Below are 27,059 nucleotides of genomic sequence, written 5' to 3'. Positions count from 1 at the left end.
ACGAGACTGGACTGAGGCGTCGTCGAACGTACCGTATCAAGGCCCAGCGGCATGTGGAGTCGTCGGTTTCTTGGTCACAGCCTCGTGCAGCCACAACAGAATGTACGTACAGTAAGGTAGGTACCCCAGGTCACCTTAGCTTCCAGCAGGGGCTAACTGCTGGTTGGTTCAGTGGATTTCTCCTCGAAGTGCGTCTACCTTACCTAAGGTACCTCAGGTACGAATTCTACGAAGTACTCACAGACTGTCCCTTCGTACACTTACGTACCTAGGTAATCAGGTAATCTGATGCTGTTCGCAGCACGGAGTATAACAGGATGGTACTTCGCAATCAGGCTTGTATCTGCCCACTGGGCTTGTCCCCTGACATCATTCCTTTCGACGAAAGTTTCGTCTCCTCGAGTAATGCACCGCCACGGCTTTTGATACTTGCTTTGCAAGGTACTTCCATACTCCACACGGAAAATCATCGTGGTACTCCGGAGTACCTACTTAGCTGAAGGTACCCACTAAGGTAATTACTCTGCAAAGCCCGGCCACTGTCACCTTGACGGGCAGCGGTCAAGAAGTTACTTACATACGTAGTACGAAGTACGGACGCGCAGTCCATCCCCGTGACCCATTTACTGCTATGCATTTGGCCGTGGGATGATGCCAGACGTCTCTCGTCCCCTTTCCCGAGTCTCCATGTCCTACCTTTGGTTTTGTTTGGGCTTTCGACTATTGTAAACCTTCACGGTCAAGTGGTTTCTTTTCCTAAACCCTGCCATTTCGCCATTGGCGCCGCCTCGCTGCCTAACCACTCCCTACTTCTCTCCAAGGCTTCTGCCTCTCCTCTGGACGACTCAGGGCAACGACACCAACAACAAAACACTGCGACCTTTGCATTCCAGCGGCCGATTACCTGCGGAACCTCGAGGGCCTTTATCATTGGATCTCTATTAACCTACCGACCGACTTGTCTATTTACCCACCTAGTGGGCATCCCAATACATGCCTACACAATAGCACATACGAACCACACGCGAGTCTATCCGCCATCCAAGGCGGTGAGAACCGACGAACCTACACCCCTATTTCGAGATACATATATGGGACTACTTGTCGCATCCTTCTTCCTCGGCCGCCAGATGACCGATATCTAGGCAACGCGCGAGCATGGGGCTTTTAGGCGGCCTCTCCCCAGGGGGGACAATCACCGTACGTTAAGTTCGAGTTGCATCCATGAACACGTTGCAACAGACTGGGTCCTAACAGCTCATGTGTCTGTCAGATTGGCATTTTCGTTGGCCTTCTATCTACCGGCGTCCAGAGCCTAGGTCTCACCCTCCAGCGCAAGTCGCACATACTCGAAGATGAGAAAGCACCCCATGAAGTACACCGACCGCCTTATCGGAGGGCGAGATGGCAACTAGGAATGGGCATGTTCATTGCTGCAAACATCCTTGGGAGCACAGTCCAGATTTCGACTCTGCCACTACCAGTTCTTTCAACGTTGCAAGCTTCGGGCTTGGTCTTCAACTCCATTTGCGCGACCCTCGTCCTAGCCGAGCCGTTTACAAGATGGTCCCTTTGCGGAACTGGTCTCGTCTGCACCGGCGCAGTGCTCATTGCCGTCTTCGGTGCTATCCCGACACCTGCGCATGATCTAAGGGAACTCCTCGAACTCCTCAGTCGGCGACCATTCGTGGTCTGGATGATCCTCCAAGGCCTTTTCGTTGTCGCCGTAGCCGTCGTCACGGACAGCCTCAAAGTCTTGCCGAAGTTAAAGCAAAATCCCACGTTCCGATTCGCCCGAGGCCTCGCGTACGGTTGCATCAGTGGCACTCTGTCGGCGCACACATTGTTAGTTGCCAAGTCGGCGGTCGAGCTCATCATCAAGACCTTCTCTGGCTCGACGAACCAGTTTGTGCACTGGCAAGCCTGGGTCCTAGTACTGACGTTGATTACGCTCGCTCTAACACAACTCTACTACCTTCATCGTGGATTGAAGCTCGTCTCGACTTCCGTTCTATACCCCTTAGTCTTCTGCGTATACAACATCATTGCCATTCTAGACGGTTTGATTTACTTCAACCAGACCAGCCTCCTAGGCGCACTGAGGGGCGGTCTGATAGCTTTGGGCACTGTGATACTGCTCTCCGGAGTTTTGGCTCTATCCTGGCGTCTCAGTGACGAGCAGCACACTCCCGGTGTAGGACAATCATCCCTGGCGCCAGGTCTGGGTCTGGTCGAGGACACCGAGGGAGAGGAAGAATCCCTACTCGAGTCAGACTCCCTCGAGGAGGGCAACGCCCTGGTCGGGAGCTACTCTACTTTCAAGCCAGCAGAAAATGGCGAGGGCACGCCATTGACGCCGACAATGAAACCTAATGGCATTTTCCGCTGGCAGGAGCGTGCCCAGATCTGGGACGAACTCCAAGATCAGGACGCTCCAAGTTCCCCTTTCGCCCGGCATCGCTCCAGCACCTTGCCGGCTAGTGAAATCACGACACTGCTCCCAACACGACACGTGAGCAGTGGTGCAATTCCCCATGCGACCGAGACCGCGGGGCCGGCCTCCGCTGCCACGACCGAAAACTCACTTCTTCGGCCTGGTCGTCGGAGGCGCAAGTCCACCGGATTTCCAGGTTTCACCGCACGACGCAACCGGCGGAGAAGCCAGGCCTCATTGCAGGACGCTCTGGGCGGCATCTGGAAGATGAACTGGTGGCGGTCACGGCACGGTAGAGAGCGACCGTCCAGTGGAGATGTAGAGAGCGAGGCGGGGATGTCGCCTGGTCTTGCAAGGTCCGCGACGCGGGGCGTGAGCAACCGGGACAGCACAGGCACTATTATTTCGTGGCCACCTTACCTAGATGAGCCGGAACCGCCAGGTCCTGCTCACCGGCCCATTCCCGGCGAGGACGAAGTAAGGAGAGGAGACGGGGATCATCAGGGCGATCAACCCTTAGCTAAGTAATGCAGGGCATTAGTCTTGCTTTACTTCTCAACTCCCTTCTTGATTTGATTTCGGGGTTTTATACAATGGAGTGTAGGTGTTGGCTGGGATCACGAATGGGTCTGTTAATGCCGGTGTTGTTTTTCAAGGCGCGTCTAGATATACCACTGACATCGAAAAGGCGAGGATAGGATAGCCTAGGTCCATACCAGTATAACAAACCAAACCATTGGGCATCTCGTAACAGCCTCAGACTGTATACTCGATGCGTTATCTTCAACTTAAGAGACCGATCACTGACTTAAAATTTCTATTTGAGTAAAGGGCTAGTGACTGGAGGCTGAACGTCGATTCCATCTATCCGTATATACGAAGTACGTCCTCAACACGAGGGACCCATTCAGGGTGAACAAAATATCACATTGGGAATAAAAATAGCATGAATAGGGGTACAGAAGCCGACCCCCGCCAAAGGACATGGTAGTTAGGGAAACTGCCCCTGTCGAGAACTTATGATGAATAGGTGGCTGCTCGCTCATAAGAGAGTGTTATGACAAACAGCGTGCAGGGCATTACTATGCTCCGCCATTGAACAAGCAACGGCTCGGCGTAATATTTAAGAAGGGGCCAGAGAAAAATAGCACAGCTCAATATTGAGAACACCCTGGCGTCGGCACGCGTCAAAATCCCCAACGTGGCGTGACGCATGAGAAGCATCGTCCTGACATGCGCATGCGCATGCAATAGCTTGGCAAAACTCCTGAAGTGAATCTATATTCTGAGGTACCCGCTCTTCTCGTCTATATGTCGGAACCGCTCGCGTTCTCTACGGTCTTTGAGGAGAATAGTGGTGCAAACGATGAGCAGAGCATCAACGCCGACCATTCCGAATACGGCAGTGAAGATGTCGTCGAGGAAGATATTGGCAAAGGAGGTCACTGGGCCGACGCAGCCTCGCATAAGAGCCGCTGCGGCTGGAGAGGGACAGATGTCGTCGGTGATGAAAGCAGGAGTAGTGCTGTTAAAGTAACCACAGCATTCGAACTAAGAGAATGAAAAGAGATAAGTCAGACGCTCGACGCAAGAGATGGTTGCCAGTCGAGCAGGCGGTATAAGAAGAAAGACTTACGGAGGTTTGCATTAGGCTTCGAACAGTGTCATTCTGGTCCGTCCAGATACCGAGGAAGCGATCTTGCATACGGAGGGTGAGAATCCAGAGGAAGACGCCAATGCAGAGGGTGAAGAGGGCGCAGAAAACGACGAGGAAACCGGAAAGTTTGAGCCATCCTCGGGTCGGTGTGATTATGCCCGGAAGGGTCAAGACAAAAGCGACGAAGATGAAGACGGCGTTAACGACGCCCGCTGTATCGACCAAATCTATGTTAGCCATCACTTCTCAACGTCGTCACATCCCTTCACTTGCTCCGGAAGCCCCTTTTCGCATCGCATGCTCCCTTCAGTACGGCCTTTCTTCCCGGATCGAAATGGAAACCCACCTTCAAATGGGAAGTTCTGATAAATTAGTTGCCTGACAGCCTCTCTCCCGTTGGTGGCATCCTCGGTCATATCTTGCCGGGCAATCAACGAAAACCCCAAGGTGACAGCTCCCGTGGCAAGGAACAGGACATCGGCGGCCACGAAAGTCAGCAGAATCTTGTTCACCATGTCGCCGGCGGTGTCGCTTTAAGTTGTGACTGGTGGAAGGTCTTGTCGGCGGTTGTCGTGACGGACTTCACCAGCCCTTCCCGATCCCGGGGCTCGCTTTTCTTTTTGGACTCGTATATCTCGAGGTTTTGAGGGGTAAAATGGTAGAGATTGGTGGACGGTTCGACGACCAGCGTCTTCGGCGGAAAATACGTCGTCTCGTTGGGGAGGGGGATGAGTATGTACACCCCGTGATAAAGGAATGGGACCAGCACGCTGGCAAAAAAAAAACCCCCCTCGTCCAGCAAGGAAGATGTCGTCTCAGTGAAAAGGCGAAAAGGCGAAAAAGAATCGAAGAATTAAATGAATGGCCGGGTTTGTTCTGTCCCTTTCCAGGGGGGGGACAAAGAACTGAAACGTGGATTAGAAGAAGCGAAAAACGTGTTGGCTCACGCGGAGCTGGTCAGAAAAGGTCCTAATCCGCCGAGTCCAACAGAAGAAGAAAAAGAAGAGAAAAAAAGAAGGGAGAAAAAATGGTAAACGAAAAAAAGAAGAGAAACGTGAAGAGGACTCGAAAGGAACAGAAGTCCTGCCTCGGTGGTCGAGTCGCAGAATTGTCGTGATGATGCGGATCCCCGACAGGAGCCGTTTCAAATCATCGAATCAGGCCAAAGCGCCCCCCTCCTCTCTACGTTACTGTACCTAGATACTGTGGATCTTCCAGGGAACCCGCCAGGCATGGTGCCACTCAATGGCGCCGTACGAAAACGGTGTGAAGACAAAGACCAATCAGAGGGTGTCAAAGGTCGAAGACTCGCCTGATTTGGGAGGGCTAGCCGCCCGGGCGCTTGGCCCATTTGCGAGCGAAGTCTGCCACGCATGTGGATGGAATGCCAGATGCTACAGAAAAGGCCGTTCTGTTTTCTATCCGTACGAAGATGGATGCACAGATATGTTGTCGATTGATCTAGGCCAACTCCTTCTTGTTTCCAACGAAACTGATCGCAATTATTCGTATGATGTTCGAAGAGCTTCCTCTATTATGAAACACCGTATCATGAGTTATAAAATGCAGCCGCCTGTTGAGATTCTTGTCGGCCACGACGAACTAACCTTGCTAATCCTGCCTCCTGTCCTCTGCCGTCGTGAGCTTCGGGTCAATCGCTTTGGTACCTTTATGAATGCAAAATGGTACTTCGTAGAGCGGCTATTCGTGTATCGTGAACAGAAGCAGTTGATCGGAATCCACTTGGACGAGCACTCACGGGGACTGCACGTTTGTGATGAGCACGAATACCTCCGTGTATCTCATCCTTTGACAGGAATGGCCTTGAATCAATCCAACCCAAATTGCTATACTAGTCTAACTGTTTAGTCCAGTAGCTGCTGGTTATTAATTGCTAGTAAATACCTCGTCAGCATCAGCAGTCTACGGTATGCGGCCAACCTTATCTATCGACTTGGTATCACCGCAAGACTCTGAGCAGCATGTCACTGGACGAAGGAAGCAGTCAGGTGAGGCATGAGCCAACCAACGTGCTGCGGGCGGCGCTTGACCTTCCCTGCAGTGTTAATAAGCATGAAGCCATGTACCGGGCCGTGGCATCTGCTCCGTGCTGCGTAAGGTAGGTAGGTGGGAGATACGTAATACGAAATAGGGAATGCCGTGGGGCATTCTGAGGCCAAGCTATCGGAAACTGATAACAGCTTTCCAGATCTGTTTCGATTCTATCTGATCTGGGTGGGTTGACCCGAGATCTTCTCAGCGCCAGATTAAGGAAAGACGGATCTCGACTCGATTTGTGACGAGATTAACGAGATCAGAGATCAGAGATCAGCAAAAATGCACCCCAACCCCTAACGGGCTATCCTTTTACTAAAATAATTTGATAGTTTCTGCTAGATAAGCACCTACTTCGTAAAGATACCTTCACTCATAACTCCCGCTGGAGAATGGAGGGACGGAGTAACATATGGGTTAGGGAATTCCTTACCTGTTCTCCGTACTCTGTAGATAAATATCCGAGTCCCTCTTCTTGCTTTATTACTAAGATACGGTAGAGGCTACTTAGTGCAAACGTGATAGCCCAAACACGGTGGTGTATATACTCCAGCATCTATCGTCACAAACTAAGGTAAGGTAATACCTAAGGTACCTAAGTATGGGTCAATTTCGCTCCGTACAACGTACTGTACTCGTATACCATAGAACAGGCAATACCTATACTATTAAACCTGACTACGAAGTAATAGCTGCTGAGGTATATTTATTATTATCTGTTTACTAATGAACGCTCTTCATTTCACGGGGTTGCCCTTAAGAACAGGAGGCTATAACACTGAAGCAGAGATGGACAGCACAGACCGATACATCAGCTTCTTAACTTTATTTTGATTTATGGCGGCAAACGGGCCCTCGAGAGAATATAGGGTGTGTACGTACCAATGTTTCCCTGCATTCTGGGCAATGACTTCTCGCACTGGGGCATCTTAATCTACCAGGTAGAAAGACTGACAGTGTGAGCACAGACAACAAACATGCCCAACCCCTAAACCCCTGCTAAATTGCCTTAGTAACCAAGTCTATACGAATCAGGTCTCAGGGACTTAGCGATACCGTAAGTAAGTATTAAGTACTCTACACAAAAGTAATAGACACTTATTTATAACCACTTGTTTGTATACTTAGGGAGTACTCTATACCGAATTAATTATGCGGGTAGACTCCTGCGTAGGTAGAGATCGGCCGGTTTAAATCAATACGTTGTAACTTCTAGTATAACATACTCCGAGTATACTTAGGTACAGTGTACATAACATCAGCACCTTGTTATCACGATTTAAGGTATATATTTGCATACCGTAGTACTAAGCGTCTACGCTCTAGGTTCTGTACCTATTGATTTTCTTTTTCTTTTTCGGATCTTGAATTTAGGTATTAGACAGCGGTCCTCTTGCCCTGTCAGCTGCAAACGTCTCTACCCAATCATGGTCTGGGTATCTATACTACTACTACGAATTTAAAGACCTTTGAGGTATATTGTACACATCTTGACGTGTAGCCTCTGCACAGTACGTATTCGCAGTCGATTCACACAGTGGTGTTCGAGGGTAAAGGAAAGAAGGGAGGAACGGGGGTCACAGTAGTACTGTTAGAGGGCCTAAGTGGACGCCGTCGCTACTGCTGACCCTGGGTGCCTTTGCTCCTACCCTATAGCAACGCAGGAAAGCGGACTAGAGTCCCACTTGCTTCGCTCCTTCGACACCACCAATCTCCTGAGCCCGCCAACCAGGGCGTCGCGTTATTCCCCAGTTGGAGAGCCGAACTTCCTCACCCTCTTTCCCCGCCTTTGTCCTTTCTTAAACTGTCTGGTCATGGCCATGCCCGTGCTACCACCTCACTATCCTCTTTTCATTCAACTCCGCAGCTTTCTCCTGCCTTAACCTCAATCGAGGAGTTCTAGCTGACACCTGCGTTGCTTGTTGTCTCTACAGGGAAATCGCTCGACATTGGGAAATCCGTTTTTTTTTTTTCTTTTTTTTTCTTTTCTGGAACTTCGTGTTCGTCATCGAACACCCCATTTCCCGCATTTATTTTATCGATTCGGTTGTCCCAATCAACCATTTTTCGAGTCGCGTTTTCCTTTTGTTTCGTGTGCCGTGAACAACAAGAGGAAGGCCAGGCTACCTGCCGAATTTGCCTCTCTTCTCACTCACGCGTAACCAACACCCGGCCCCGCCAACAAATCAACACTGTTGTCCCCAAACAACATCATCAACATACCAGAGACAGAAGACACAGTACAGTGTTGGACAATTCAAATTAAAATTAAACCAACATTCCTGGCTTGACTTCCACAGACCCCCAGCTCTGATACGGCTGTCACCACAACCAGGTTTCGACAAAAGAGACCTGCTACATACCTATCACACCAGCGCGCCCCCCATCCCCAACCGTCGCCAGATCAAGTATAGATCCATCGGTACCACACCCAAAACAGCATCCCATCTCCACCAAATTTGGTCTCTTTACCTCGTGATTCAAGCTATCAGAAATGGCCGACATCACCGAACATCACGAGCAGGCCTCGCCGCAGGGCGAAATCGAAGAGGCGCAATCGGTCGGCAACGGTAGCGCGACCGAGAATCGCGGCATCAAACGTCAACGCCCCAGCGGTCCTGATGACGACGACGACGACGAAGAGAAGGGCGGCCGCGAACGTCGCAAGATAGAGATTAAGTTCATCAACGATAAGTCGCGACGCCACATCACTTTCTCCAAGCGAAAGGCTGGCATAATGAAAAAAGTAAGCTGCGGCCTACCATGATTCCCTTCCCCTGGTGGCGCGCCATCGGACACGCGACGCGCTTTTGCTTTCGCCCTTTTTCTCCGCTCGGCTTCATTTTAGTAATTCAAATCAAAGCTAACGCGACGACGGTAACAGGCCTACGAGCTTTCGGTCTTGACGGGCACCCAGGTGCTCCTTCTTGTCGTGTCAGAAACCGGCTTGGTCTACACCTTCACAACGCCGAAGCTGCAACCGCTGGTCACTAAAGCCGAGGGCAAGAACTTGATCCAGGTATGTCGCCACCCCGCAGGTGCTCTGTTGTTTCACTTCCTGTTCCAAGGAGCAGCTCAGCTAACCCGGGTCAATCGGCTAGGCGTGCCTGAATGCTCCCGAGCCCGGCCAGGGCAACGAAAACGGCGTGGACGACGGAAATCAAGTCGAATCGCCGGAGGAGCCGCCCCAGCAACATCTCCCTCCTCAAGCCACCCGCCAGCCGGGCATGCCCCAGAACCCACATATGCCGCCTAATTATATGCCGAACATGGGCATGGATCCATCGAATCTTGCCTATGGCGGCTATGTAAATCAGCAGCGAGGAGGTGGTTATCCAATGCCTCAACCTGGCATGCCGCAGCATACGTCTCACCAGTCATGATGGTGTGCCTCGATGCCTCAAAATGTTACTAGCTGATACCCCGGCATACTGCATTACGGAGATCTCGAGCTTGGTCTGGACATTCCCTGACTATCCAAACTAATACGCGAGGTTCGGCGGTCTGGCGTTCTGCTTGGTGTTGCTTGCATTATACTTGATTTAGCGGCTACGGCCGCCATTCATTTTCCCGCTCTCTTGTCTCTTTATTTCGTTGATTCATCGCCTTTCAATGTTTTCCCTCTTATCTGCTACTATCCCTTCGTCGGCTTGTCTTACCTCAGGCCACAGATAATTTCGGGGCGTTATCTATGACGCATACGGACATCTCTACGCCTAGCTTTGGGCTGCCTTGCTCCATGGGGAGGGTACCGTGATCGGCGACTACAAAAACCGGGGTGTGGGTGGTGGACGGTGAAGAGACCCATTTCGACTCGGCCTCTAAAATGGACCAAACTGGAGGATTCGCCAGCAACGCAGAATGCGAGGACGGATCTATCTAGGAGGAATGGACAGTGGACCAGTATTGGAGAGGCCGTCTCGTGTGTTTACGCAAGGTGCAGCTTGAGGGTTTCGAGAGATGCGGATTGGGTTGCGAGGCCTTGGTGATTTAGTCGCGTTTCTACTGCTTACAACGAGGATGTCTTCGGTGGATGAAAGGGAGAGAGAAATCGGCCGCCGCAGCCCGCAGCACTGTCGGAGGGCGTATGCATAGCGATTTATAACTCCCCTCGCATATGTCATTTCCCTTCCTCCGCAGCACATAGGAATAGGGCAATAGCCGGTGTATAGAATGGGCAATCCTGGCCCAGAAGGGCACTTCTCCCGTCAAACAAGCCATCTTGCATTTGCACCTTGCCAAATCATCATTGTATGGATCGAAACAAGGCCACGCTACGTCAGTACAGAGTAGTAGTATTATCGATCACGCTGGTAGCTTTCGAGTGGGTGGCCGTGGTCGGGTTGGATCCATCACATCCATTGAGGCATCAGCGCATCAGCAACATCTGGGCACTTCCAGGTCTACCAGAACACTGGGCACACATGTGTAAAATCCCGTTCGTTTGGTTGCGGATCGACGGAGACCAACGGTTTGGGATGGGTTGGACTTTCTGATTCGCCATGTTTTTTCACCGGTGGTGCTCAACGAGGGAAAGTCTCCGGCCTTAGCATCCCCGGAGCCACGTTGAGGATGGGATGGGACTATGGCCTGGGATGGGATAGTGTGCTGGGGTGTTTCCCGTAGGATATGGACTCGGCGCCCGCGGTAATCTAAACTGGGGGGCAGGCAGTTAGTTATATTTCTTTCTACGGTGTCCATCGGATTTGATGTCGGAAAGCTTATGTCTTTTTTTTTTTTTATATATAAAAAAAAAAACTTTTTACATCGTCTCTTTTTCTTATGCTTGAGAAGAAGCACCAGCTACAGAAACCCAGAGCAGGGGAACCCCAAAGGGTGAAAGCAACGGTGATGGGCTTTTACATCTTCGGCCTGTGACTATGAAACATAAAAGACGGGGCAACGAATCCATCGACTTGTATGAACAGAGGCGGCCTTAGTCTGATAGACCCTCTGTATTTTCCTTTCTTTTCTTTTCTTTTTTCTCCTTCCTCCAAGGTCAAAAGACAACCGTGTTACTGTTATACTATGCCGTAGATTCTTGATGGCCCCCTTTCAATTCGAACACAGAACAAGGACCGGGACCATTAACCGATATATCACAAGCAGTGAAAGCTATGTTCTGAAACTCCTCAAATAAATCCATGATATCCGTACAGCTCTCACAATATATTGCAAGGTAGTATTATATAAGCCGATGAAAAGACTAAGTGAAAAAAAAAGGGAATGACTATCCGTTATATAAGTTCTGATATCTGCCATGTAAAACCCACTTTTTAGTGGGACCATAAAGTTAGGCTTAAGCGTATAAAGTATCGTACCTAATTTATATATAGAGATTAGTCCACTTTATATAAGTGTTATCTATCTTATTAGTCTATATACTTAATAAGCTATAGGTAAAAACGAAGCTACTCTAGATATCACGACCTAACCTTATAATAACCGACGATATAACTAAAGATCGACTTTACGACTCCGGCCTACCGTAGCAGGCTTTTAACTCAAGGGAGCTAGATAACACTTATATAAAGTGGACTAATCTCTATATATAAATTGGGTACGATACTTTGTATACTTGAGCCTCGCTTCATGGCCCCACTAAAAAGTGGGTTTTACATAGTAGATATCAGAACTTACATAACGAATAGTCATTCCTAAAAAAAATTGAAAAAAGGGGCATAGAGAATGAATGCTACGAGCCAATGCTGTCTTCGTACCTCTGTACCACCCATTTCGATAGGGCCTAGCGTGCGCAGTTTTGAGAAGGTTTCTGCATCAGCAAGGGTCTAAGTGTTCTCCACATGTACTGGTACACAGTCGAGACAAGCGGGGAGCATCAACGTCGTCTACTCCGTATTTTGGCAGTTCACATGAAAGAACGGCCAGAGGGTTGGATGCAGCCCGACAGCGTTTTGACATACAAAATGTGTGGCAAGATACTGAATGCCGTGGCCAGCACTAGCAAACAACTTCCCATACTCAGCTGTAGCAACGCCATTGGAGACCTGATGTTTCCTTGTTCCCTTCTAATCCAAACCACTGTATCTAAATCGCTCAAGTCAAATCCAAGATGCATGCCACCAGAGAAACGCCGATATGACGGAAAGTGCCGGATTCGTAAAGACATGTGAAACATGGACGGCAAGGGTGTAAAAGATAATCGAATATCGAATCTAGTGCGCGCCGGATTGTATGAATCGCCCAACGGCAAGGCTGCCGAGGAATACTCCGCCCAGAACCGAAAGGAAATAGCCCACATTCATGCTCATGACGGCCAACATTCTGGGGGGGAAAAAAGGATGTTAGCGTGCCGTCACCATTGAGAGAATGGAAGAGCGTCGAGGAAGGAGTAAGGGGAACAATAAGACGCCGGCGCCTCCCGGGGGGGAGCAGGTTGGCTACGGGACCAGGAAGGGCTTACAGAAGATAGCCAACGCCGGCAATAACCGTGTCAAGGAGGGCGCGGACAGGATCGACGGAAAGCCGCCAGGGACGGACAACGCCTGTCCTCCTCTCCACGACGGTGACATTCTCCTCGCGACCGTTCTCGGAGAGGACCATGGGCTTCGCGAGGCTGTCGGAGGAGAGCTTTTCGGCGAGGGTGGACTTGTCGGCGACGACCACGTAGCGGCGGCGCCACTCGCGGTCGAGCCAGCGTTGCTCGAGTATGGCCTTGCCGGCGAGCAGGAAGCGGAGGAATGCGGCGAGACAGATGAGGAAGATGCAAGTCGCCGCGTAGGTGCCTGTGCTGGTCGGGGTCCAGGTTTCTGAGAAGAGCGACGTCTGCATTAGGTTCTGGAAAATGACCATCATGCCCATGTCGTGACCGCCGGGGCTGCCGGTGCCGCTACTGTGTTCGCCGTGAGGCGCCATTGAGGGAAGTTATGGGATGGAGGGACGGTGTGGAAGCTTGTAGTCGAGAAACGTGTCGGGGAAATTATGTATATTGCAAGAACAGGCAAAAATCTAATAGTCCTTTGTTGGGGGTTTCGCCGCTCTCTTTCGGTTCTGTGTGCTCGATTGATGGTAAGAACGAGTTGTCGTCCTTATAAGGGCCCCGAGGAGGCCGGTAATATTATACTCCGGATAATGAGGGGGTTTGCGAGAGTTCGTCAGACCCGAAGAGTGTGATGTTCGTTGGTGAAACTCGGTCTTGAAAAGGACCGTTCTATGCGAGTTCCGGCCTGTTTGTTTGTTTGTCTCGTGTGCGAGTCTGTGTGTTCGTGCGTACGTGAGGGAAGGGAATGAAAAGGAGGGAGAGAGGGAGAGGCAGCAGGACACACTTGGAACGCGCCTGGGCCGGGGAAGAGTTTTGAATAAAGGGAGATCATAAGGCCATTCTGAATCTCGAGACGACCAACCTTGATGGAATGCTTCCTTTTCCAAGGAACAAGAGGGGTACGGAGTCTTACGCAAGTCTTTAGCAAAGCCTCTTATTGTGTTGGTAGGAATGCGTTAAGGCGGATGTATTTGTCCGTGCACATACGTAGCCCCAAATAGTTCAATCTTCGCAAACCTGCTCAATTGGCGTTGGTGACGGGTTGAGGCTGAACCCCATTCGGCATTAGGGGCAGCGGGGCACCAAGACCGGGGCGACCCGCTTCTGATGTAGAGACTTTCATTGGCACAGGAACGGCTTCTAACTGACGCTAAGGTACTGGGACACTCCGTCGAATACACGAGTACGTACTGGTACTTGTCATCGACTTGCTGCTGCTCCGGCCTCGCATCTTTCAAAATACCTTACTGACCCCCAACTTCGGCCCATCCCTTCGCTCTCGGCATTTCGGGATAACATGGCAAGATAACGCACGAGATAACGTACGTAGTATGTTTGTCTTGATGACCGTAGGTACCTGCCTTATTTGCTCTGTATCTACTATCTACGGAGGGAGTAGGGAGTATAACCCTATTCATTTTGATCGACCACCATTGACGGCTGGCGACATCACAGTTCAGAGAACAAGACAATCCTGTCCTCTGTGGAGAAAATTCAACGAAGGGCGTTACGTGTTGCGGTTGCGGTGCAGTCCGAAAGTGTGCCAACTTGCTTTGGAAATGCCTGACGATTCTACGGCGAACGCATCCCTTTCGATCTATACCGATTTCTCCGAAGTATTCGTATTCGACTTTCCCGAATCTTTAGAACCCCAAATCCTCGGTGTATATGGGATTATATTAGGAATAGCCTCGAAAAAAAGGACCTATCCGTACGATGGTCCACCAACATGCTATTCACACGAAACCAGAATGCTTCAGCTATGGTATGGGGTCCTCTCATGAGTAACGAAATACTCCGGGGTCTCTCGCGCCGTCGAAAGTCCCCTCTCCCTTTGACAAGCACCTGCCGTAAATGGTAATGGGTGAGGATGCGTAGGACATCTGCAACGGCCCGCGAAATAGCACCCAAGTTCGCCTTGCCCTTTACTGACTTGCATACGTGGATGGTGGGGGCGCGTATCCCGACCCATCAAACGAGGTTGAATTCCGTCCGATCTGTGTAAGGTATGCATGCGGGAGGATGAGACGGGAGCGACCAATCCTAACCGGTGCCACACCCGGGAGAGAGAGCGTATGCACCAAGCCGGGGAAAAAACTGGACGGGACGACTTCCTACTTCGTATATTCACCAAGCAGACTACCCTGTAGTTACGTTGTATGCCATTTCATCCGCCCATTTCCCCGTCTGTACTCATAGGTAAACAAACCCGCGGACCAAGGAGACGGGATCAGAGAAGACACGCCGGGAAAGTGTTCTGAGTCTATTTCGACTACAGATACCCACACACTCTACTTGCGCCAGTACGACTGCTTCACCAGAGGTTCGAGACACGAGGAACAGGTTCCGAATATGATCAAAGAGCCCTGACAGTTATTCCTCTTCGATAATTGAAGAAGCATAGCGATTGGAGGCTGGAGCGTCTGGTCCTGATGCGGCCGAGTCTCAAGAGCTTAATTTCGAGCCATTGTCCGAAGCGCGCCCGCCTACGGGTGACTTGCTGAAACTATAGGCGAAAGGAGGGCTCGATTCGAGTTCCTGTAGTTCCAGGCCCAGCCAAGTGACCAGCATCTTCCTACTGATACCCTTGCCGCCGGCTCAACCCGGCAATATATAAACAGAAAATGGTCCCATAAGCTTATGGTTGTTCTACTCCGTAGGTATCGTCAGGAAAACTGCGTGCACAACGAGACTGGGCAGATGCTGGTCATTTGGGCTTACTTCGTATAGATACGTCATGGTCTGCGTTTGAGCGTCTCTTCCTCTCTCTCTCTTTCTCCATCGACACTGGCGCGGTCTCACCTGATACAGGCGACGTCAGCTCTTCCTCTCCTTGAAGCACGTGTTTGTTTGCGGCCCTTTCCCGAAATGGTGGTGTGGATAGTTAGACGCTATCAACGACGCGCAGTGGCTAACGAGCCTACGCCCAAGGGAGGGGATTCCGATTACAGCGATATGGCGTCGCATGCATCTATTGTTCTGTCGCCTCCCGAGACATATTCTCAAGTCTACTTTGGAAACTTGGCCCCGACCCACGCACTTTCCCTTGGGATTGATTACTTCCTATGAATAATTTAGAGTCATAATTAATTATTGGGCGAGGGAAAAGTGGGACTCAGGGCGGTCGGAAGTCACTCGGCCAAACGAAAACTCGCCTCTGCCAGGTATAGATCAGTAGTAATACGGTGTTTCGTTGCTTGTTTAATTCATTTTCTTCGTGTGCATTCTGTTTGCGCCATGTCAACGTTGGTTCTCGTTTTCGGTTGTTCGTTGTGGGCTTCCCTGACAGAGACGCCGAGAAAGCGGCCGATAGACGCGAGAGGAATTGGCGGAATTCATCTAGCCGCCCAATATCAATGATGTAGGTGCGCATACTATCATCGGGTTAGGTACCTAGCCTAGCGCAAAGCATATCGGGTGCATCGTGTGCCAGTTGGCTCTCACGACTTCCGCTGGTCTTACGAGCTAAAGGAAGATTTGCACATACCTTCCATCGCGTTACGTTACATGTGTAATGGGAGCTTAATGGGTAGCGGTACCCCGTATCTATTCCCTCGGCTCTGTACCCCGCCGGCGCGTAACATTTTAGTACAGTTTGATGGGACGCAGGACGTTGGAGCCCCGCCATTAATACTACACCTACCTACTTGCCTACCACCTTCACGCCCATCAGGGATCCGGACACCGCGCTTTGTTCAATGTCGCCCTGAATACGAAGTGAAATACTAGCTAGGTATATGGTCTCAAGATAGTTGAATTACAAGACGAAGGAGGGTTCCCCCCCTTTTTCCTACTTTGGAATGACTCGGCGAGATGGGATGATTCCCAGGATAGATCGCCAATACGTGGGGTGACTTAACTCCGTCGCTGGAAAGGTTAACCTTCTATTTTTGGGTTCGGTCCATCCCGTTTGGATACCAGAACTGGAAAGGTTGAACTATGGCATATATCCCGGGCGACCTCAGTACCGTAACTCTGTACAGAGTAGGTTACTCTTATACGAACACGTCTTGATCAAGCCCCCTACGTAATTCGAGCCCTGATTTCTACCACTGTAAACATGACAGTCGTCGCAGTCGGGCCCTTAGTTACACCAAGCCTAATAATAATATATATATATTATATAAAATGAAATAAAAGAAAATAAAATGAAAGAAAAGGGGGGAGGGGGTGGGGGACACGAGAGACGTGAGTTGATGTCCAGCCCGCCGCCTTGACTTGTTCCATTGGGGCAACTGTCCTTATAGTGCCCAGCTCCATCTGTCTTCGCCACCCCTAAAGAAAGGAAACAAATATATAGTGCAAATGATTACGAGAAATAGTTAGTACGAGATGACCGTCTGGGGCGGAATAGGGGTGGATCGCGACGTCCTTCCTAAGGGTCTCTAGTTTACCCCTGGATTTGTCCGAGGAGTCGTCGAATTGTCGACAACTTGAACGTAAGGTAGGTAGTTAGTTAGAAGACCAACACGACGTGAACGAACCAAGGCTATTCGCTGCTCGTAGGAGCATTTGTGCGACCAAGAAAGAAAGAAGGCAGAAAGAAGAAAGAAAGCCCTCGGGGGAGGGAGGGAGGAATATACTGGGCCCAGATACATATCTCGTATGAAGCATGAACGATGTGGAGACTGATAATATGACTTGGCTGTGTTCTGGAAAGTCCACAAGTTATGATGCTCCCGTGAATAGGTATATACAACCGATGCCTGTATGCCACAGGACGGACTCCAGGACTCCATACCAAAAGGAACCCTGCCGTTTCCAATCCCCGCTGACTGACAAAACAAGACAACCCAAAAGCCCAGCTCCCCCCAATTATTTCGTGTCCTTTCGCCTTGCAGAAGTAGAAGCAGAAACAAGAAAAGAATAATGATAATAATGGAAACTCCAGTTTCCAAATCCCACCGTGATCCCGCTGTATGAAAATACGCTCAGGAGAGCTCTCCGGTACCCAGAAGCAGTTGGTGAATAACAGCGCCAAAACTCGTCCGCACTGTCCTGCCCAAGCCAATGAATGCCCTGTTCCAGTTCGTCCTTTGGTGTGACGTCTGAATTTCAGCCCACCCATACGCCGTCGCTGTGATTCCATTCCGGCATGATTACCAGTGTATAAGTCTGTTGTTTGGTATTTTTTCCCCCTATTTCCCCCTCCTCAGGCAGTACGTCAGGTCGAAACTCACGACTCTCGCCTGTGTCGACTTGGGCTTCCTGGAGCACTGTGGTCAGATGATGGTCTCCTGGGCGAACGACCGTGGTCATCGCCGTCTGCTGGAGTCTTTTTTTGGCCGCAGCCCTTCACAAGCACGTGTCGCTGTAGTGACAAGGTTAGCCCCCGAACTGTCAAAACGGCACCGCAGAGTGGAGGATGAACGCGATATCAGGACAAAATCAGAGACTGGGGCCCATGGACAGAGGACTTTTGAATCACGCACCTTCAGAGCATCCTTCCGCGAGAAGCTTTTATCGCAATAATCGCAAGGGAAAGGTTTTACGGCCAGGTGGATTCTCTTGTGACGCTTCAAGTCGTGGTTCCTATTGAAAGCTGTCGGGCATTGGTCGCATTTGAAAGGCCGATCGGGTTGAATGGGCGCACGGCCGTGTCCGTAAAAATGGTGGGCAGCCGGATGGTGGCCAAAGCCCGCAAAATGCACCCCCTGCATCATCGCCAGAGGGCCGCCTGGACCACCGATGTTCGTCACGACCGGAACGGGCATCTGCATTGAATATGTCTGGTATTGTCGAATTGCCGCCATATGTTGTGGTATTCCCGGGAGCGGATGAGGGACCCTGGGCGAGCCCGAAGTCGCCGCAGCAGGGATGGATGGGGGTGGCTGGGTGTAGGTAGAATAGTGTATCTGAGGGCTCGTTGACGCGTGGTAAGACGCCGTCTGCGATGCGGAAGCAGGAGGGAAGTAACTCGGTGTCGACTGCGGTCTGCTATATGTGCCTACCGCGGTCGACGTCGTCGGAATAGTTGCATGACCCTGACCCGACGTGGTAGGTTGTGTTGGAATAAGGCTGCCTCTGGGTTCGGAAGGGCCCTGGTTCTGCGGAGAGATATTCGCGGAACCAGCTCCATGAGAAAAGAACCCGGAAAACGGGTGAGGGTTAAGGCCGTATGAAGGGGAAGCAATGGCGCCGCCACCACCTCCTGGTGTTGCTGTCGTTCTTGCTGTTGCTGCTGCCGCTCCTCCTCCTCCTCCATCGCCACCACTGCCGCCACCATTGCCAGCTCCCCCAGTCCCTCCAGCATGGCCGTTCACACTGCCGCTACCATTCGCGCCTGAGGTGGCGCCGGTTGGTGAATGCTGAAGTGGCCTAACCGGAGAAAACATGGAGGACGTTGGATCGTACGAACTTGTTTGATTGGTACGTGTCTCATATGGGGGGTGGGGATGGACGGGATGCGAATTAGGAGAAGGGTTCAAGGTGTAGGACGAAGAAGTGTTATGGTTCCCTTGGCTCGCCCAGGAACTGTGGGAGTAGTGGTTGCCAAGGCCGTTCAAAGTGCTTTGGGAGCCGCTGCCATTGTTATTGCCATTGCCATTGCCATTGTTATTGCCATTGCCATTGTCATTGCCAATGGAAGCCGACACATCTGGACTGAGAACATCGGTGCCCGATGATGGCGAAACAAGACTCGGGCCATGGTGATTGTAAGCGACCGGCGGGCTATTGCCCGGGTGGTCGTCCTGCGAAGTGCCGTACATGGATCTAGGATATCTGCTTATGCTGGATGTGTCTGCGGTGTGGAAAGAGATGCCTAAAGGAGGAAGAGGTGGACTTCTGCGGCCTCTGATTCCGTACATCATTTTGCAGCCGAGGTCCTCTTTTATAAACCTCTGGGGCCAGGCGAAACGGAGAGCTCTTCGAAGTAAGACTTTTGATGTAATGAAGAATCGGCGCCTACCAAAGGCCTAAACTTCCTTCGTGTGAACCTTGATATCCGAAAGGGAAGTATACGAATACAAACTGATGACGAGGAATAGTCGCGGCGAGGGAGGCAGATGCGCGCTGGGCTGTGCCGTATGGATGCCGTACGGTACGATGTATCCGTAGGTATGCGAGCTCGTAGACGAATGTTGCGACCGCGTTGAGCGTCTATTTCGTACTAAAGCGGGAGGAGAGGTGTTCGTGTGCCCGGTGCGAGCCCCGTGTATAGGTAGGTATGGTCGATACGAAGAAGGACTTGAGGGGTGGCGAGAAAACGCTGTGGCTGGATCAAAGTTGAAAGTGAGACCGACGATGGATAAGGTAGCTGTTTGGGTATACATATGTGTAGGTATATGTATGTGTATATGTACAAGAAGTGGGAAGGTCACGGAAAGTCGTACCCAGCCCAGGACAATGTTATTATCTGGGTATTTCTACGAAGTATACTCCGGGGAACTCAGTCCACAGACGTCAAAGAATGGAGAATGGAGGGACCCGGCGGCCAAGACTAAGACCCTGGTAGCCTCGAGCATTAGCCTACATAGGTGGAGGCGGGAAACAGTGAAGGGGGTGGGAGAGCGGGAAGGGTGCGATGCACAATGGACCACCATCTCGCAATCTCCCTAGCCCGGGGAAGAAGGCTGAGAGACGAGAGGACGACTACCTAGATAGACCACTAGATGACTTGCCTTGAAAGACAGCGTGCGAATATCGAAAGGACTATGAGATGAGACGATGCGTAAGGGACACCGGCGAGAAAATACCTATTCGCATAGTATAGATGTCGGTTCGTCCTTCTACTTCTAAGATACGGGAGGAGATGGGAATAATGAAAAGAGACAGACGGAGAGAGAGAGAGAAAGAGGGAGGGAGAGGGACACAGAGGCCCCGATACCCCCAAGTTGTATCCGAAGAGAATATGGTATCTGGTAGGCAATAGGCACATCTACCTCCGTACGCTTCCAAGACTTGGAGGACAACACAGCAGTCGTATGTACCTACGAATGAATACCTTACCTTGCTCCGTACCTACTTAGCCTGGTCTACTCAGCACGTATGTACGTACTTGGCGAGCTAGAGGGGTAGGGATATTCAAGATGTGATAACCGGAAGGGCGAGCAAGGGTATAGCACCTTCTCACCCAATCCCATCCTAGGACCCTCCCACATACAACGTAGTCCCAGATCCACATCCAGTTCTCCGTGCCGGTCATCGTCGTTCCTGCACCGGCCTCCCAAAGAGCTTCGGCTTCAAGGAACGAGGCACCATCGCCGGACCCTACAACTGTACGTTGTGCCTACTACCAACAAGTCATACGAAGTACTTTTCATACATGTAAATAGGCGACCTGCCCTGTGCAGGTACCTCCTCGTACCTGTCCACTTCTTCTACGAAGTACTCCGTAACTGGATACCTTATGCGGACCCTTGTCGGTATTTCCCGTGGATGGAAAACGCAGAAGCGAAGGCGAGAAGACTCGGGGGAAACAAATCGGGGTATTCTCCCTCTTATTTTGAGTTTGGAACATCTTGATCAAGGGGACGAAATACATAGAAGATCTCGTAGTTCGGCGCTCTTTGATCCGTGGACTTGGGATCCGAGCAGAGTGTGGATACGGATTCAATTGCTGGGTGACCAGGGGGCAAGAATGACTAGGAGAAGAATGGACCATGGGCAAAGAGCACGGGGCATCTCCATCAGGGGTGACAGGGGGTGCGGGAATTCTGGATGGGGTGAATAATAGTTGGTGGGCACATTCATGCTCCATCATGCCCATGTCCGCAAGTTCTAGTATACGAAGTATGTTGTAGTTTTAGCGACGTCTTCGAGGAATGACAACATGCTCTTCGGATATACCTGCAGATATTGCCTTGGGATGCTTTTTATTGTTTCTTTTTTATAAGGTACCTTGATTATGGTAAGGTAGTCACTTCAGTCAGAACCTTAATACACGTTGTATATCCTTTACTAAGATGTCCTCTCGTCCTCTTTTTATACTTACACTTTTGTATATATATTTGATAATTAAAGAACAAAATATCCCCCCTTCCGGAGCTAATTACCTTATAGATAGGGATGTACATATCCTTCAAAATAAAGTACTTTATAGGACTATGTACTGAAAGCAGCCGAGCTAGACTACGAATATAAACGAGCATTACGGAGTCCAGTTACAGGATTACTCAAGTGAAAATGAAGCTGTGTTTGGATATCGACACCCCTCCCCCCTAGAAAAGGGACAGGGGCCTACTAATTTAGTGTTGCCAACCTTTTTCATCCCAAGGCTATGGTAGGTCTAATAAATTCGGCTTAGTATTAAGGTACCTAGTACACGTAAGAGGAACTCCGATAGCGCCCTTTTTACTCAATCAACACCCTATATGGATACCGAGCATAACTTCGTAAAACGTGGGCAGCTAAGGTACTCAGAGACATAGACCGACCCCTTCTAGTATCTATTCTGCCCCAATCGTCTGATAATGCACGGTACTCTACTACCGAGCGGCTCGAACCAGATGCTTTGGAAATAAACGGATCTGGGGGTAGTTTCCCACTAAGTTCTACTTTTGAGTAGCCGCATACTGACCTTGCCGACCCCCTAGTGGTGTCCTGTGTTGTTGACATTTTCTCGGGTTAACCTTGACCCGCTAGCGTCATATCTCAATAGTCCACCCGTACCCCAAAAGCACGGACATTTCCTCGTGCTAGGTAACCTTGGCCCCCGGCGTGTCTCCTAATTTCGACTGGGGTCTTGTTTACATACATACCTACGTTACCGTAGTATGTAGGTTCAATAGGTAGGCACGACGCCAGACGATTCTATGTGAGGATAGGTTCGTAAATCGAAATTACCTGTAGAAAAGGAACCCCCGTTTCCCCGCCACCACACCACAACGTGTACACCCCTCCTGGTCGTGCCGTTCGCTCCCCCCTTCAGATGCGCTGCAGATCTGGAGGTACCTTGTAGGTATGTACCTTATGCACTAAGGTAAATTACCTGTCTTGGCCACCGTTCTCCTGTGGCTTACTGTCACTCTGCTCCCTACTCCACCTCCTCGTACCCGCCCTGCTATCTTTAGGCGGCTCGGAGAGCAAAGCGTATCGAAACGGAATAAGGCGGGGTACGATTGCTGGAGCTCTCTGCAGATATGTATGTATTCCTTCGTAAATATCATGACGGTCCATATCAGATCTAAGAAGAAAACCAAAACTGGAGCAATGCCTAAGGGTAAAGCGAGGAATAAGATAATTACGTACCTCTTACTAGGTACCTAGTTCCGTATCGTATCTAATTACTTCGTACTTCCGGTCTTTGAGACATTGACGACAGATGGGGATGTGGAGGCCTCAAGCATCATAGTACCTACCAATACAATCTACCCCCTATTTAATTTTCAGAGAGAGCTGTCTAAGGTAATATACGGATGCCTATGCTTTACCTAAAGTGAACTTTTCGACTATATGCACATTGTTAATCATTGCTCCCCAAAGATGATTTCTTGCCAGGAAATTGTATGTGCGATGCTTACAGCATGCATGCATACATACCTAAGGTACCTACATACCTTATATACGTAGGTATTGGCCCTGGGTAGACGAATGACCCATAGCCTGTACGTTGTATTACTTCGTAGGACGATCCTAGAGAAGGCGACAAGTAACTTACAACGTAGGTGGTACTCTCTTCGGATCCCAGTTACATCCAGGCGGAATTTTCCGTCCCCGCTTTAACTGCCCCCTATATAACCAGCGAAGCGAGCGCAGAAAATGGTGTGTGGGGTGGGGGGAGGGAACGGGGGGGCGGTTGTTGGCACGGAGCACCTTCTAGTATTATGTATTCCTTCTTCTAGTCAGGACGCGATCTCAACCGAAAGTGTCAGCAGATCGAAAACTATCTTTCTCTGCGACTTAGGTCGTAGGTAGGTATGAAGAGGAAGCCCCTGTTACGAGGCATCCTCTGTGAAGAACTCCGCCCCTACTATGCATGGCCTAAGCAACAGATCAGCGCGGAGCCATGTGGCAGGACCGTCCCCCTGCATTGGGAGGAAAAGCACGCTGCTGCGCACCTGTACAGGCTTGACCGATGAGACGAGTAATAGTTTGTCGCTGCCTCAACTCCAAAAGAGGATAGGGGAAGCTAAAACCTGAACAGGGTATAGCATTGCCTGGAGCAGCTGGACAGACCATGCCTTCCTCCCCCTCCCGGGCTAAAGAATGTGGACCGTGTGGCTGCGGGAGACCAGACGGACGGCACGCCGACCCCTGGTCAAGGCACGGAGTATCGAGAGGTTGTGCAGCCTTATTGCCCTGTCCACACGGCCCACGATTGGTGAAATGACAGCGATCTGTCATTCCCTTGAGATATCTGTCGGGATTTGCCTTGACGGGGCTTCCCTGAGTTTCGATACAATAATCCTTCAGTCCGTTTGCGGGATACCCATGTTAAATCTACATAAACAATGTTGAAACATCTGTACATATTCGTGGATGGGATAACAATATCCGTGGTTGTTTTTAGCTTTCGAAGAGAGGGTTCCATGGGGCTGCAACCGTCTGTCAATGTTGAGTGTCTCTGAGGTGAGAGCGAGATGAAAACGTCCATACGATAATCAATGTACGAAGCACATACCAGGTAAGATGTCAGGAGTGCCCAGAATGCCATGTGCGCGCAGATCACAGCTGCGTAGCGTGTACGTTGTACTCCACTCCCTCGCGACGAACATGGACCAGGGCCATAGAGCCTGCAGATTGTACGGAGTAAGTTGTTCTGGGGGTGCTGTCATTGGTTAAGGCTCTGCCCAAGGCATTTTTTCCAAGCCTAGGTAAGGTATGTAGTCGCGACGAGCTAATCAGAAAAGAGATTAAGGCGAAAGCAACCCAGAGCTCTTACCTCCATCCGGGAATTTTTGACGAGCGGTCGGGGTCTGGATCGGACTCTTGAGGCCCGCTTCCTTCCCTAAACTAGGAGATAAAATAAATAAATATACGGATATTATTGGAGACTAAAACCAAACCCGCGAAAAGGGATGAAAGGAAAGGAAGAGAGATAATGCAGATTGCCTGTCTAAGAAATGTCGAGAGTGTGTCGGTCTGCTGACAAGCATTATCTGGCCCAAAGAACCATGTATAAATGCTCCAAGGCATAAACAAACTCAACCTCTGTGTCCGTGAACCTGGGACTGTCGTTGAATCTAAGCGGTCTCCCCCGCCCGTCGCGAACTTCCTGATGTCTATTTCCCGCTGTGTAACAAGTTCGTATTGGCACCTTCCGAGGGCCGGCAAACGGTTGTTGTCCAACTAATTCCTTGACTGATAAATTTGTCCTCACACCACATATTGGCCTCAAGCATTTATCTGATATCTGGTGATAAGTAGCCGACGAATTGGCAACGGATCAATGGTCCCGTCAGTCATGGACATGTCCCTCCATCATCTACAACGGTACAACGTATGTACCTACCAGGGAAGAGCCCGACGCACGGTTGCCATTGCTGCATGGCGTTCAAACAAGGTTACCTACTCTGAAGCCACACAGATGCACTTGCGGCACGGAAAGGCTGGCGCTTGAGCCACTCGCGGACGGGAAGACTTCCCTCACGATCCCTCGCTGACCAGGCGGGCGGGCGGGGGAAGGCCAGCCACACAACGAGGGACTGAGCCGGGTCAGACAGAGCCACAGAGATGGCATGCTGATCATGCTGGGAAATCAGTGGAGCCCCTGTCAATCGGACGAAAAAACAAGGAGGGGTGGAGAAGCGAGTGCGCACGCCGCCTAGTGTTACCCAGTTCGATGAAGGTGAGCGAAGGCTGCGGAATCCATCCGCCACAAGAATAAGACCCAACTGCATGTACTCCGTACCTCGCTAGTCCATGCTGTTGACGGCCGTTTCGATTGGAGACGCTCAAGCTCACGCCACCCAAGCCCATATTCCGGGATTCAAGCAAAGCAAAGACCAGTCCCCTACCCAGTACACTACGTACGTTGTAGATCACAACGGTACAGGTCCCCACGATCCGGCATCAAACATGGAAGTGGCGCCCCGTCAGAGGCTTATAATAGCTGTTCCTGTTACCAAGGCTTGGGTTTCGATCTCATCCGAATATGTATGTAGACCTAGGGTACAGCGGATACAGGGCGACTTAAGTGGACTCGAGTCTTGTGCGCCGTAACGGATTACCACCTCGACGCCGGTGTGTTCCCTGACTCTTGTATATGGAACCCGTGACGACCAGTTCTGTGAGTTGGCGTTGTACGAAAGGCGAGGGAGAAAGAAGTCGTAGGCTTTGGATGGTCAGGCGCTCGGTGTACTCCCTGGGGGTGGAAGACGACCGTCGCGGAGGAACGCCAAGTGAGCGACTACTGCTGCACTACATGCAATGGAGTAGCGGTGTCGTGCGACGCCGGGGTCGATGCGGTGGACCAAGCCAACCGAGTGCTAATTATTAACCTACTACGAGGTCACCGTCATGGTAGCTCGCACATAATGACGACCCGCGGGCCGGGGGTGTAAACGCCCTCCGGAAAGAGAAAGACGACAGGGGTACGGGGCTAACCGAGCCAACTCGACCCATGATTGATGCCCCTTGTACTCGTAGTGCTGATAGGTGAAGGTTGCGCAGAGGTACATATGCCTACCGGTCTACGCGGTACAACGTACATCAAAGGATGTATGTACCCCAAGGCCTCTGTCTCCACGAGCATTACTATGTACCGCAGTCCAGTCGCGTCTCAAGAGACTGGAGTATAAAACCATCTGAGAGAGACACTATTGCAAAGGACACGTGTGGCCGAACAGACTCGAGATGCGCGTTCTCCGGCAAGACATCACAGCTTGTGCCACGAGGAACAAGTGTCTCTGTCCACCCCGTAAGGCGCTCTATCCCTGAGGTACCTTACGGAGTACAACCTAGTACGAAGTACATAGGTACATACCTGGCATACAGGCAAGGTCTGCACGGAGCCTGGTCCCAGGGAGAAGGGTCCACGGGAGATGCCGTTGCTGTGGGTAGTATCCTAACCAGTTATTGACGCCTCTTCCAGCGGCCCGAGTGGGGAAAGGTACGAAGTACTCCGTACCGTACTCAACATGTACCTAAGGTACCTTATATTAGGTACATACCTAGGGTAGACACCCAATCGGACATGGTGCATCCGAAGACTTGCCAAAGCCGTCATCGGAGGAAGACCTTCAAACCGAGCCCGAAAGCGGAATATAGGGAGCTAGACAGCTATCTAAAGGTAGCACACAACATTACAGAGGACGAAGAGTCTGATAAGACAAGATGGTCATGGAGTTCGAGTTGGGGGAGCGACGAGTGAAGTATGGTCGGTGCGAAGTAAGACAGACTATAATCTTTCGTAGCACAGACAAGCAGGTGAGCTCTAGGGAGGTCCTGTCGGAGCCCGCCTACGGAGTAAAAGTCAGCCAATCGGCGGTTGAACCAGCATCACACGTCGATTCTGTACCTACCCTGAA

At 50.7% G+C, this 27,059-nt stretch overlaps 9 protein-coding genes across 9 annotated transcripts; 4 read left to right on the top strand and 5 right to left on the bottom strand.

The window, feature by feature from the left end:
• The first annotated feature begins 1,045 nt into the window (after positions 1–1,045).
• Positions 1,046–3,115, top strand: SODALDRAFT_199628 (DUF803 domain protein). Its single transcript, XM_028607196.1, has 3 exons — positions 1,046–1,200; positions 1,274–2,780; positions 2,871–3,115. Exons 1-3 carry the CDS (start codon positions 1,159–1,161, stop codon positions 2,960–2,962), a joined length of 1,641 nt encoding a protein of 546 aa, XP_028465353.1. The 5' UTR covers positions 1,046–1,158; the 3' UTR covers positions 2,963–3,115.
• Positions 3,116–3,596: 481 nt separating this feature from the next.
• Positions 3,597–4,777, bottom strand: SODALDRAFT_199613 (tetraspanin). Its single transcript, XM_028607195.1, has 3 exons — positions 4,438–4,777; positions 4,071–4,303; positions 3,597–3,985 (listed from the first exon to the last, which is right to left on the bottom strand). The coding sequence occupies exons 1-3, from the start codon at positions 4,604–4,606 to the stop codon at positions 3,713–3,715; spliced, it is 675 nt and encodes a 224-aa protein (XP_028465352.1). The 5' UTR covers positions 4,607–4,777; the 3' UTR covers positions 3,597–3,712.
• A 3,648-nt stretch (positions 4,778–8,425) lies between these two features.
• Positions 8,426–9,775, top strand: SODALDRAFT_199554 (SRF-TF-domain-containing protein). The gene is made up of 3 exons (XM_028607194.1): positions 8,426–8,892; positions 9,031–9,165; positions 9,248–9,775. Exons 1-3 carry the CDS (start codon positions 8,641–8,643, stop codon positions 9,527–9,529), a joined length of 669 nt encoding a protein of 222 aa, XP_028465351.1. The 5' UTR covers positions 8,426–8,640; the 3' UTR covers positions 9,530–9,775.
• A 624-nt stretch (positions 9,776–10,399) lies between these two features.
• Positions 10,400–12,249, top strand: SODALDRAFT_361257 (hypothetical protein; the record flags this gene model as incomplete). Its single annotated transcript, XM_028614351.1, has 5 exons — positions 10,400–10,424; positions 10,513–10,751; positions 10,938–11,020; positions 11,929–12,159; positions 12,234–12,249. The coding sequence occupies 5 exons, from the start codon at positions 10,400–10,402 to the stop codon at positions 12,247–12,249; spliced, it is 594 nt and encodes a 197-aa protein (XP_028465350.1).
• A 73-nt stretch (positions 12,250–12,322) lies between these two features.
• On the bottom strand, positions 12,323–13,022 carry SODALDRAFT_361256 (hypothetical protein; the record flags this gene model as incomplete). The annotated part of the gene is made up of 2 exons (XM_028614350.1): positions 12,323–12,431; positions 12,571–13,022. 2 exons carry the CDS (start codon positions 13,020–13,022, stop codon positions 12,323–12,325), a joined length of 561 nt encoding a protein of 186 aa, XP_028465349.1.
• Positions 13,023–17,022: 4,000 nt separating this feature from the next.
• SODALDRAFT_199491 (hypothetical protein) lies at positions 17,023–17,820 on the bottom strand. Its single transcript, XM_028607193.1, has one exon. It carries the CDS (start codon positions 17,735–17,737, stop codon positions 17,138–17,140), a length of 600 nt encoding a protein of 199 aa, XP_028465348.1. The 5' UTR covers positions 17,738–17,820; the 3' UTR covers positions 17,023–17,137.
• A 4-nt stretch (positions 17,821–17,824) lies between these two features.
• On the bottom strand, positions 17,825–18,401 carry SODALDRAFT_340774 (hypothetical protein; the record flags this gene model as incomplete). The annotated part of the gene is made up of 2 exons (XM_028612984.1): positions 17,825–17,959; positions 18,081–18,401. The coding sequence occupies 2 exons, from the start codon at positions 18,399–18,401 to the stop codon at positions 17,825–17,827; spliced, it is 456 nt and encodes a 151-aa protein (XP_028465347.1).
• Positions 18,402–24,096: 5,695 nt separating this feature from the next.
• Positions 24,097–25,270, bottom strand: SODALDRAFT_351799 (hypothetical protein; the record flags this gene model as incomplete). The annotated part of the gene is made up of 5 exons (XM_028613558.1): positions 24,097–24,125; positions 24,212–24,358; positions 24,473–24,538; positions 25,043–25,073; positions 25,103–25,270. The coding sequence occupies 5 exons, from the start codon at positions 25,268–25,270 to the stop codon at positions 24,097–24,099; spliced, it is 441 nt and encodes a 146-aa protein (XP_028465346.1).
• Positions 25,271–25,452: 182 nt separating this feature from the next.
• Positions 25,453–26,902, top strand: SODALDRAFT_361252 (hypothetical protein; the record flags this gene model as incomplete). The annotated part of the gene is made up of 7 exons (XM_028614349.1): positions 25,453–25,624; positions 25,825–26,015; positions 26,057–26,123; positions 26,203–26,308; positions 26,379–26,440; positions 26,527–26,584; positions 26,752–26,902. 7 exons carry the CDS (start codon positions 25,453–25,455, stop codon positions 26,900–26,902), a joined length of 807 nt encoding a protein of 268 aa, XP_028465345.1.
• Positions 26,903–27,059: the final 157 nt, after the last annotated feature.

Source organism: Sodiomyces alkalinus (genome assembly GCF_003711515.1).
Source record: "Sodiomyces alkalinus F11 unplaced genomic scaffold SODALscaffold_7, whole genome shotgun sequence".
NCBI lineage: Eukaryota > Fungi > Ascomycota > Sordariomycetes > Glomerellales > Plectosphaerellaceae > Sodiomyces > Sodiomyces alkalinus.
The sequence above is the reverse complement of the archived record's forward strand: the minus strand, read 5'-3'. Positions and strand labels throughout refer to the sequence as shown.

What these genes read in the sequence shown, in the direction of transcription:
- SODALDRAFT_199628 (XM_028607196.1), top strand. Translation starts at nt 1,159, where the DNA reads ATGGGGCTTTTAGGCGGCCTCTCCCCAGGGGGGACAATCACC. An exon ending in CCCCAGGGGGGACAATCACC is followed by an intron (nt 1,201 to 1,273) that starts GTACGTTAAGTT and finishes TGTGTCTGTCAG; the next exon opens with ATTGGCATTTTCGTTGGCCT. An exon ending in CGAGGCGGGGATGTCGCCTG is followed by an intron (nt 2,781 to 2,870) that starts GTCTTGCAAGGT and finishes ATGAGCCGGAAC; the next exon opens with CGCCAGGTCCTGCTCACCGG.
- SODALDRAFT_199613 (XM_028607195.1), bottom strand. Translation starts at nt 4,606, where the DNA reads ATGGTGAACAAGATTCTGCTGACTTTCGTGGCCGCCGATGTCCTGTTC. An exon ending in TCAGAACTTCCCATTTGAAG is followed by an intron (nt 4,304 to 4,437) that starts GTGGGTTTCCAT and finishes TGGTCGATACAG; the next exon opens with CGGGCGTCGTTAACGCCGTC. An exon ending in GAAGCCTAATGCAAACCTCC is followed by an intron (nt 3,986 to 4,070) that starts GTAAGTCTTTCT and finishes TCATTCTCTTAG; the next exon opens with TTCGAATGCTGTGGTTACTT.
- SODALDRAFT_199554 (XM_028607194.1), top strand. Translation starts at nt 8,641, where the DNA reads ATGGCCGACATCACCGAACATCACGAGCAGGCCTCGCCGCAGGGCGAA. An exon ending in AGGCTGGCATAATGAAAAAA is followed by an intron (nt 8,893 to 9,030) that starts GTAAGCTGCGGC and finishes CGACGGTAACAG; the next exon opens with GCCTACGAGCTTTCGGTCTT. An exon ending in AGGGCAAGAACTTGATCCAG is followed by an intron (nt 9,166 to 9,247) that starts GTATGTCGCCAC and finishes TCAATCGGCTAG; the next exon opens with GCGTGCCTGAATGCTCCCGA.
- SODALDRAFT_199491 (XM_028607193.1), bottom strand. Translation starts at nt 17,737, where the DNA reads ATGGAATCACAGCGACGGCGTATGGGTGGGCTGAAATTCAGACGTCAC.